Raw genomic sequence first — 11058 nt, 5'->3', positions numbered from 1 at the left:
GGAACAGCTGGGAATAAAACTAATACATTGGTCTGGTTGAATCAGTAACTAAAGAACAGAAACATCTAGCTCTGGAACCAGAGATACCTGCAGAATTATAACAATGATTTATGTTTCTATGTATGTATGTTTGTATGTATATATGTATACATATTTCTATAAATGTATGTATCTATGTAAGAATGTCTCTGTGAATGTATGTATGTATGTATGTATGTATGTACATATGTATGATTATATGTACATTTCTTTTAATGTATGTTTCTATGTTTACAACTATGTTTCTATGTATGTATATATGTTTCTCCCTATGTATGTGTATTTCTGTTTGTTTTTATGTATGTATCAATATTTATCAGTATGTATAAGATAAAATAAGATAAACTTTATCGATCCCACAGAGGGGAAAGTTCACGTATATATGTAAACTTGGTGTATGTATACACCGTATGTATGTTTTTATGTGTATATATGTATACATGTTTCTATTTATGTTTCTATGTATGTGTGTGTATTCTATATATTTATGTTTCTCCATATGTATGTATATGTTTCTGTTTGTTTTAATGTATTTATCAATGTTTATCTGTATGTATGTATTTTTCTATGTATGTATGTCGTCTATATCTTCCGTCCACGTATGTATGTACGTATGGTTGTTTGTCTCGTTTGTCAGTCTGTGGACCTGTGATGGACTGGCACCCTGTTCAGGGTGCGCCTTGCCTTTCAACCAATGGCAGCAGAGATAGGCGAAGAGTGTCAGTTCAACGTTGTGGAGCTCTGGTGTGTGTGGAAGACTGATTGTTCACATGAGCAAACTGACATCTATCAGATAAAAGTGATTTAAGTGTGGTTCCTTTTAACCCAAGTGAGGTAAGACACCAAGAAAAGAATGTTACCAAATGTTTATTTACATAAATCATACATACCTGACACAAATGCCATCCTAAGATCACCAAGAGTTTTTGCTTATTTTACATGGATCAAAGGTTTTTAGGGTTACAGTTTGTGTTGACTACTTGTAGTGACTTGAAAAAAAAACGATTACAAGCACACAATACATCTTCACAGGGCTTTGAAAAAAAAAATACTAAGATGACAAACGTCTGAATGATTCAGGATATTTAGATATGAGTAAACTGCTGCACTTGAGAGGACCTATAGATAAATATTTGGTGTTTCAAATCCTCTTTAGGCGCTTTCATTTCTACAGGTGTGTGGTTTGGTTATGTAAAGGCAGAAGACTAACGAGAAGGAATGCAGAAAGAAACATATCGACTCATGCTAAATAAAAATGGACAAAAAGACAGCTTTGAAACTGAAATTACACAAAGCACAGTATATCTTCCATATGTGGAAGATTTAGAGTTTGGGCCTTTTTCTGGAATGAGTTTCCTTTACCACGTCGAAAAAGCTCCGATGTCCACTTCAGAGTTTATTCAAACCACTATGAAAACCTGCCGACTGAATAGGGTCCCTACGGAATCTGTATAGCACAGAAACCACAACATTTCCAAGGGTTCGGTCAACATGCCTGCATGTTGTTGTGTGTCAACTACAGCTTTAGTCTCATACTTTTAAATTAGGTACAAAATTCAGAGTGTAAACATTAGGAAAACTGAAACGCTGTATCGGTCATCAGCATGGGAACATTGGCACAGGTGAACTTTAAACCAAGTCAGACATGTTGAGGGGGGGGGGGGGCAAAACAAACCATAAACAGACAATAAAAATGACATGTCTATTCATCCAACCATTCACCCACCTCCACAAATAAATCCAACAACAGCAGAAGTCCTCCTCTGTGAGCTCATGTGCTCAGAGAGTTGAAACAAATACATTTAACATTGCTTGCTGAAATTTAAATTAAATCTAATAAGAAATGATATATCTTGATCATAAATCATAAAACAGACACAGCAGGTTTAAGTAAACAGAACACACATGGTTATCGCATCTCTCAAAGAAATGGTAGATCATGGTGGCTGTTTCCAGTTTTCAAACGGTTTACGGCTCCCCCTGGTGGCAAAACGAAGCATAAACAGAGTAAAGCAGCCTGGCTCAGCTGCTCAGCAGCATCAGCCTTATTAGGCAGCCAACATTCTTCCTCAGCAGGAGACATTTCTAGACAAATCCATCGTGTTCCTGTTAAACCTCAGTAGAGAAGAGAAGGCTCTGACGTTTGCTGTCAGGTGCTGGGATGCCCTCCAGCTGAAGGAAGTAGAGAAGGACTTGAACCTACAGGGAAACACAAGCAGTTATCCAACCCTCACTCATCCCCATCTCACTAATCGCCATCATAACAACAGTTTTACCTGAGCCATGACCTCAAGAGACCAACTGTCATTCATGGAGATGGGCTGGGAGCTGTTTGAGATTTTGCTATCTTTTTCAGAGGGTCGAAGCAGCGTGGGACCAAAAACAGTTGCAAGGTTGTGCAAAGACATCTTGTTGATGCTCTCATTTTCAGCCACTCTGTGGAAACAAAGCAAATACATTAACAAAAGAAAAAGACCTGCAGATACTCCAAAAATTCCTCCCCAAGGAATTATACAGATGAAAGGTTCACGTGAATCATTTTACTTCATGTCAGCCTACAAACATTAAAGTTAGCTTCTGTCATTTCTGCTGAAAATCACATTCTACCTGCTAAGTAAATGCATGTTTTTCCTTTTTTTAAATTGAAAATATATAGTCACTCATTGACAAACATACGTGTGTGTTTTGTAAGATTACTTATCAGTGCTTTATTTTTTTTATAAGCATTTATATTTCTTTCTTTTTCTACCTTTTTAAGTGGTCAAGCAGAAAGAGAAAGGTCACCAGGTTAGGCTCTGGTAGAGACAGCAGCAGGTTGAGCATGCAGCTCTCCTTGGCCACACTGTCCGACAGAGCTACGAGACAAATGCACACGCACATATCAAAGGAAGCACCGCACGAGTGTCTGTGTGTGGATCAATGACAAACGCATGTAAAGCACTTTGTAGAACCTAGAAAAGGTTAGAAGAAAAAAAAAAAAAGTGTGACTGACCGATGCCTCCGGCAAAGTTGGGGTACAACTCATCCGTGAAGAGAGGCTCCGGCAGCTCACGGAAATACAGCTTCAGCGTTCCCGCGATGGCATTTACATCCATTTCGCTCATCATGATAGACACATCCTTATTGTCTGTGGGGCACAAGACACAAGCCGCAAAATCAGCATTTCTGAGCAGGGTATGAGTCGCGTCTGCCCGACTCCGTTTTCAGATTTCTTAAAGAATATCTCCTCTTTAACCAGGTTTGACAAAGCAGTTTAACAGAGAAATCAAGTTAACACTGAGCTCACTCGAGTCAAAGGCAGCCTTTAGCCCCTGGATGTCAGTGGCAACACCAGACACTCTGTAGATCCCCACTTCCTCCATCCCTCGCCGCTCTATCTCCTCTACACATTGGCGAACAATGAGTGGGACCTTGGAGCGTTCGCGCCTGATGACAACACAGGGAAACACTGTTTGAAGAGGCAGCTTACAAGTAAACAGACAAAAAAAAGTACCGGCAACACATCAGATCATGGTTGATGTAAATGTAGCCTGCTGTTTGTGCCCGTCAGTGTCAGTGAGCGCCATATTTATACATTAAGGAGGACTGAAGCTATTAAGTTAGGGTTGGGCGAGTTAATTATTTAACGCCGATAAATATTTTATTGCGCATTAACGCAGGTTTTATTATTTATTTTATTATTATAAAAGTCTGTTGCTCACAGGCTTTTATTTTGTAAAAGTCTGTTGCTGTGGAACCGGAAAAGAAAGCAATTGGCGGATCCACCAAACATGGAGAAGGGTACGGAACTTTTACTCGGCCATTTTCATTTTAAAGTTCTTCCAGACGGCGGAGTTGACAGAACCAAATACATCTGTAAACACTGCCAAGTTGAATTGTCTTATCACCGTAGTAGTTCCAGTCTAAAATATCACTTAAAGGCAAAACACACAGCAAGTCATTCAAGGAAACAGACAGTGGAGCGAGGCTTCTACATAAAAACTACATAAAAATGCTGATGTTAAAAGTGTGTTTGCACAACAAATGTTATGGCACTTTCATTCATATGGCAGTACATTTAAAATAAAACTAAATGCTAAAAGCTATACACTACTTTTGAATTCATTTTTGGATTTTGCGTACAAATGCGATTAATCGTGATTAATCAGGGAAATCATGTGATTAATTAGATTAAACATTTTAACCGTTGCCCAGCCCTAGTTTATATGGTAATAAATGCGACTAAAATTAAATAACAAAGTAATTTATTTAAAAATATCCTAAAAGAATGTGAAATAAACATATTTTTCAGCATTAATTTTAAATTGAATTAATCTAAGCTTGTGCTAATGGCCCTATTAGCTTACTTGTTTTGAAGGAATAAATAGATCCATATGATGAAAGGGTAAATACAGAAATAAATACAGGAATAAGAAATGAACAAAGAAAGAAGTTAATAACAAAGAAAACTGAGTGGCAAAGTATAGAATAGTTCCTTTAACACAAGCCTAAATGAATGCAGTTTAAAATTAAGGCTGAAAAATTAATGTATTTTACAATCTATTGAAATATTTTAGCATAAATTGTTTTATTATTTGATTCTAGCAGCATTTATTTATTATCATATAAACTTATCTATTGATTCATTTAAAGATCTTTTGAAAATATTTCAGATTAAAACCAAAACTCTTGACAAAACAAAGAAAAATTAATTTTATAAGTTAACTCACTGACTATTACACTACACTAAATAAATATAAAAAATTGGGATATTTCTAAGTACATCAGCAACTCACTTTGTGACTACGTTGATCTTCACTCCAAAGACGCCGGACTGTTTCCGTGACGGCATTCGCTTCAAACTGAACTCTCTGCTGGTGAATCTCATTGAAAGCTTCACCTCAATCTGAAACAGGATGGAGGAACCGGTTACTTTAGATGACCGCGTGGTAACGTCAGCTTACACATGTCAATATTCGCCCATGTAACTTACAGAGCATCTCTTACTGTGAAGTGGTCACAATAATGTTAAAAAAAAAAAAAAAACATTTTCACAGCACTATGACTCCAAAAGCTAGCTAACATTAGCGAACACAAGCTAACAGTCAAACCAGGCTGGTGTGTATGTGTGTGTATTTATGTTCTTTATGTGTCGTCACATCGTGCACAGAGGTTAAACACAAATGGAATAGATACTATGATAACTGTTGTAATATCTTATTTTACTAAACTTTTATTTTATTTATCCTAATCAGGGTAAAACAGAAAATTTGGCTATTTTTTTCAGGTCTACCACAAAAAACCACTATATCTACTCCTGGGATGGAAAAATGAGTAACATTGTGAAAAATCTGAAAGTGGCATCTAAAATGGATAATCAGCTAATCCAATAAATTTCCTGTTTACATCCACGTTTGACACAACAATGCTGCCTCTTACGTTCAAGGTAGGTGAAAACACGTACCCCGTTCATGCCGATGACTGTCCTCTGCCAGTCTTTATTTTGCAGTGTCTGGGGATCCAACTAAAAATAAATAAAAAATGTTATCAGTCTTTACCTTTAAGTGTTATCATTTTCAATCGAATCAGAGAGAGAATCCCCTTAAAAAATTATTTCAGAAGCCTCACAAAACAAAGAAAAAGCCACGAAGCGCTCACTTGTACGTGTGATCTAATTTGTTATCTGATGAATAAACCACCAGCTTTCATTAACAGTGATCAGATGTGACTAATGTCCTCGTGACTAAGCGCTGCGCCTGTCCAACATGGCAGATGTTCTTTCACCCAAGAAACCTTCAAATCTCTTCCAGATAATCCTTTATTCAGAGAAAATCTACTTACATAATACTTCTTTTTATCACAAATTCAGAACAAAAAAAACAATCAAATCTCAAAAGACATCTGAGCACCACAGAAAAACAACGCGATGCAGTTTAGAAATCCAAAGAACTTTTAAATAGCTCCAGAAAGTCAGCAGAGACTTAAATTTATGTAGGTTTGAAGACATTCTTCACAACCTGGCCTGTAGCTTAGTTTCCATCTCGTTACCTTTGGTTTGAGCAGACTGCTGCGGACTCTGTCCCAAAGACGCGCCCCTGTACCAGGGGGCTTCCTCGCAGCCACGTCTCCCTCTTCTTCTTGCCTGTTGTTGACCTGATCCACATTCTCCTCCTCGTTAGGATTACTCTCACTAATTCTTTCCGGCATGAGTGTTTCTCAAACGTTACTTCCACTGACACACGGAAAACAAAGAAAAGAAAGCAGCACTGTTCTAGAAATCTAACTAGTTTCTAAACCTCTGTACTAAGAAGAGCGGCAGGTCCTCAATCCCTGCATAACGAGCCACTGGTTACGTCTTGGTGAATCTTGATCATCTCTGGATCTTCACAAAAGTTTCTGTGAAATCCTCTCGTCTCGTCGCTGCCAGACTTTTGAGTTCTTTAACACCAGCGGGAGTCAGCAATGGAACAAAGGCGCACAGCCGACCGACCACACTCGCCTCTGTTTTGTTCTACTTCTCAGATAGATTTGAAGGATTAACTCCTGTGAATCCCTTTCTACCCTTATTACCAACGTGCTCACGCCTGCCAGTGCGAGGAGTGTTGGCTGCTAGCATCACAGGTAACCAAACGGGATCCTCTTAGGCCAAGCGCTTATTATTACCCGTGACCTTTAACATTAGAACTAACACGTGCCCCATCCTCTTCATATGTCAGGCATTGTCTTGTATTCAAATCCAGGTTAAACACCGTATGAGGTGCATCCTAGAGGTTCTTAACCTTGTTTGACTATTTGTTTTTCCAAAAGAGTCCGCGTCCTCTTATTTATATTTATTTTAATGCCCGTTTGATTTAGTGAAAAGAAATAGTGAAAAACACTTGAATTTGTCATAGATGAAACTAAAGAAATGGGAACAAATGATGCGTCTTTGGGACAGGCTGCTGGTAAAAGTGCTTAAGGATACAATTTAAAATTGTTTCTTTGCTAAGTTGTTTGTTATGTGCAGACACAACACTTGTTCATCCCTTGAGTTTGGCGCCTTTTTTTCACATTTGAATGATTCATAGATCAGTGTTAACTGGTTTAACAAACAAAAGGCATTCATCTGAAAATGGCCAGGTGCAAGAACTGGAGTGAAAATGAGAGAAAAAGCAGCCAATGTCCAAATTAAAACTTTGTTGTCCTTCAGAAAGCCTGGAGAACGGTTACTCGACAACAGTTTAAAAGATAACAAGAAATTCTGTCTGCTTGGAAGAAAACAGGACGAAATGAGGGGCACCTTGGGACTTTTGCCCAAGTTTTTTGTTTTAATTTTCAATTATTTTAAATGAGTGCAAATTTAAAACGGTGTTAACTTTGTTTATAAGGTTTGAGTTGTTCTAGTTGATGAAAATTTGCTCTTATCGTGTCCTCTGTTAGCTTAGTTCTCCGCTGGTTCCCTTTCTCCAGGCTATTGACTTCTGATTAATATGATAAGTATCTGACCACCAGCAGCAGCCACATGCTCTGTTCCTCAAAGGCTCCAGTGTGGTTTGACCCACCTGTTTCAAGCAGGGAAATCCCTTCACTGGCTCATCAACCAGCACTCTGTATCCATCTCCCTCTGTTACGCTGCAAAGCAGTGCCAACAGCTACATTTGGTTAAACCAAAGTCTAATCCGCCCTCTGTCACACCGTATCAGGAGGTCAAGCTGAGGTGACCCGGTGACAGCCTCATGACTCGTTTCTTCTTCAGCAGTAAAAGGCCCCCGCAAGCAGGGATTAGTCAACAAAGATAAGATGACATCGTGAAGCAACTGGAATCAATAGACTTAGAAGGAGAGGGCTAATTTCACAGGAGCAAAGATGCTCTTCCTATAAATACCGAACCTTTGACATGTGCCATAAGGGTGGTGTAAAAGAGGTCCATTATTCACCAGAAGACAAATCAGAACATGTTTTCGTATCTCAGTGACTGACATTAAAGGAAAATGGTGCTAATGGCATTTGAGTCCATGTTGTCCATAACATCCCCAAAGGTTGAAGTGAGATAAACTTTGAGGTTGAGGTTGGCTTACAACAAAATGCAGCAAAAATGCGTCACATACAGCCAGCCGGAAATTGTTCAAACTAACATTTTACACTGTTTTCTCAGCTGTGTTTTAAGTAAGTATTATTTGCCCACATGTTCTCTGTTTGCTTTCATGTAACAACGTTGTTGATAATCGACGTTAGTTTGGGTCCAAAAGTCTACTAAAAGCTGAGCCCCAACCGGTAAAAGCAACACAGTCCATCCCAGAAACACAAACATGTTTTTCTGTGACCCAGATCTTCCCTACCTTTATTTGCCCTTTGGCCATGATCTTGTCTGTGATCTCTCCATCCTCTTTGCTCTGTCTGGTTTTGTTGTAGCACTTCTCATAGCACAGCAGTCGCAAAGTTTGAGAGCCCTCCAGCTCAATCTCAAACTCCTGGCATGAAAACAGAGCAAAAGGGCACGTTAGCTTCTCGGGGCAAATGTGTGGCATTTTAAAAAAATGTGTCTGGGGTAAACTCAGCCCTATGCTTGGCTTTCTTAAAGGCACAAAGTGTCAAAGGAATTAATCTTACTCATTCACTTTCGACAGTCTGCTGTGCATGCTCACCTCGTTCCAGCTGGGCTCTGTAGAGTCCCTGTAAACACGTGTCTTGGCTTTGTTGACAAAGTAGCCGAAGGAATCCACCTCCAGGGAGCAGTACAGGTCTAGTTAATACAAGCAGAACTAGTTTTAACGGCTGAATCAAGGTGAAACTAAAACGCTTAATGATCCACTATAATCGTCAGGTTGAAACATGCTCGCATGGCTCTGCATAACCAGAACTCATGTCTCTCCTTTACTGTTAAAGCTGTGGCAGTTAAGTCTCAGAAATTAAAAATGAACCAAGCTGGCTATTTCCTCAACTAGCGTTTTTGATAAGGTTTTTTTTTTTTTTTTTGGGGGGGGGGGGGGGGGTAGTGATTTTAAAGGGGCTAAAGACACTTTTGAGGCAGCTTGTACACAGTGTTCCTGACTAATCCCACTCCAGCTGCCCTCCCAGCTGGCAGCCACAGAGAAGTAGAGGGACAGTGGAGATCCACAGAGGATGATGACGCCACATCCAACCTTGAAACTTATCAGTGAGATGATTTCCAATCAGAAACAAAGGAGAACAATGCTTACTTAAACTCTGCTTGAGCCCCGATGCAGAGTGGACAATGACATTCAGGAAGCCATACAAACCAGAGGATTCATCATCTGTGCACGAAAGATTTCAGGTTAAAGATCAAACAAGATTACATAAGTATATGTGACAGGAGCATTCAAAATAATGCATCAAAATGCACCGCAAAGTGGATCTTACCTTCCTTATTCATGGTCATTGGAATAGTGTGAACAGTTTGCAGCTTCACACATGAGTTAGTGAGCATCTGCAGCTCCAGAGAGGTCAGAGAGAAGCTCTTAAAGCCTGAAAGTCAGAACAGGGGAAAATGACTTAGCAGCTGCTCAGTTAATGACATCTCACGGTGGCACAAACAATAAAATTAAACTCACACTTCTTCTGCTGCTCTCGAATGATTTCCCTCCACTCTGCTCGCTCATAATCGGAGGAGATTAGAAAGGTGAAACCCTGAAAGACATTGAAAAGTTTTATGCTGTGGTTTCTTGCCTCACCCTGTAACTGCATGCAGCCAACAGCAGAGGGCGACAGAAAACAGACAAAGAAGTTGTTATTGATGGTTCGAGAAAATTCCAACAATATTCAGCAGCTCAACACTGAACCCTAACTTACTTTGCCATTTCTGTTGGCCACTCTAAATGCCATGTTGGGAGACATAAGAAGCAGCAGGGATTCTTGCTCTGATAACTTTTTCCTCAGTCGTTCGATTACCTTTGGTCCTTTGGTCGTCCTCTGTAGAGAAACATCAGTTAACAAAAATTGTTCTCTTTACATGCTAATCTTTAAGTTTCCCATTTCATTTTTAATTGTCTTCAGACTCTGAAACAAAACCCATCAATGATTTAGTGTTTCGGTACTGTAGTTGGTTTAATAAATAATAATAAATCATGTACAGAATATTTGGAGCTGGATATTTTTTTTTTGGTGGGGGGTATGTATATGATCACCTTCTCTCTTTGGATCTCATTCTTTATCTGGGAGATTTTTATCTTCATTGCGTCGATCTCCTCGTCCTGGACCAGAGGAATGGGGCTGGATTCGTAGTCATCGATGGTTTGGAAGGTCAGGTCAGCCAGTGGGATGTACCACTTACAGTCATACTGCTGCCCTTTTCTGTAAAAAGATATGGGAATCGATTTTAAAACATCCTCATTTCCCCCCATCATGGTTGCGTTGTCCTGCCCGCTCTTTTAGATTCTAGCAAGCTGTGAGACAGCACAAACATCTGGGAGTTACAATGTTCATCTCCAAGTTCAACAACCTGCTGGTCACAATGAAATTCAGAAGCAAAATTTAAAAGTTTCTGGGAGGAATGGCTGCTACTATCCAGCAGGGCCAGTGGACCTTTTCTGGCCACAAGCCTGTGTCTCTGACCCACACTCACCCTGCAGTCTGTTTTTTGAGCTTGGTGCAGAGCAGCAGGTCAGTGAAGAGGAAAACGTGACGGAGTTTCCTGGAACCCTCGACCAGCTCCACCATGAATCGATCCCTAAGCAGCTGTCGGTTCTGCCACAGAAAAACACAACACTTCAGGATACACAAAGTATTACGAACCTCATTCAAGAAGAGTTGGAATTTTGTTAATTTCTTTAAGACTTTATTTAGCAGATACAAGTCCAAATAAATTATTTTCAGGGTCTTCACTGACTAAAGTGACTGCATTTAAAAAAAATTAAACACTTTTTAAATTAGATGTCAGTAAAACACTATAACAGTTAGGAGAAAGGAAAAAACAGCATTTAAGCAGATTCTCCAATGAGCAGATTAACGGGTGACAGGTGTCAGGATTGGGTGTAAAAGGAGTTTCCACCAAAAAGTCTTTTCAAGCAAGGATTGTTTGTGAATCACAACTTTGCTCAAAAC

At 39.4% G+C, this 11058-nt stretch overlaps 1 protein-coding gene across 1 annotated transcript in view; it reads right to left on the bottom strand.

Annotated features, from left to right (window-relative positions):
* Window positions 1–890: 890 nt before the first annotated feature.
* LOC142382432 (breakpoint cluster region protein) overlaps window positions 891–11058 on the bottom strand; it is a 35635-nt gene continuing 25467 nt past the window's right edge. Inside the window, exons 9-23 of the mRNA XM_075468270.1 lie at window positions 10580–10701; window positions 10143–10308; window positions 9808–9927; window positions 9570–9645; window positions 9379–9483; window positions 9198–9272; window positions 8643–8740; window positions 8337–8468; window positions 5483–5542; window positions 4815–4924; window positions 3326–3465; window positions 3032–3166; window positions 2789–2894; window positions 2316–2475; window positions 891–2238 (exon numbers count right to left, since the gene is read on the bottom strand). Coding sequence (XP_075324385.1) covers window positions 2149–2238; window positions 2316–2475; window positions 2789–2894; window positions 3032–3166; window positions 3326–3465; window positions 4815–4924; window positions 5483–5542; window positions 8337–8468; window positions 8643–8740; window positions 9198–9272; window positions 9379–9483; window positions 9570–9645; window positions 9808–9927; window positions 10143–10308; window positions 10580–10701 — 1695 coding nt within the window. The 3' untranslated portion in view covers window positions 891–2148. The remainder of the gene's footprint in view (window positions 2239–2315; window positions 2476–2788; window positions 2895–3031; window positions 3167–3325; window positions 3466–4814; window positions 4925–5482; window positions 5543–8336; window positions 8469–8642; window positions 8741–9197; window positions 9273–9378; window positions 9484–9569; window positions 9646–9807; window positions 9928–10142; window positions 10309–10579; window positions 10702–11058) is intronic.

Source organism: Odontesthes bonariensis, chromosome 6, assembly GCF_027942865.1.
Source record: "Odontesthes bonariensis isolate fOdoBon6 chromosome 6, fOdoBon6.hap1, whole genome shotgun sequence".
NCBI classification, from domain to species: Eukaryota; Metazoa; Chordata; class Actinopteri; order Atheriniformes; family Atherinopsidae; genus Odontesthes; species Odontesthes bonariensis.
This window is presented reverse-complemented; position numbering and strand designations above follow the sequence as displayed.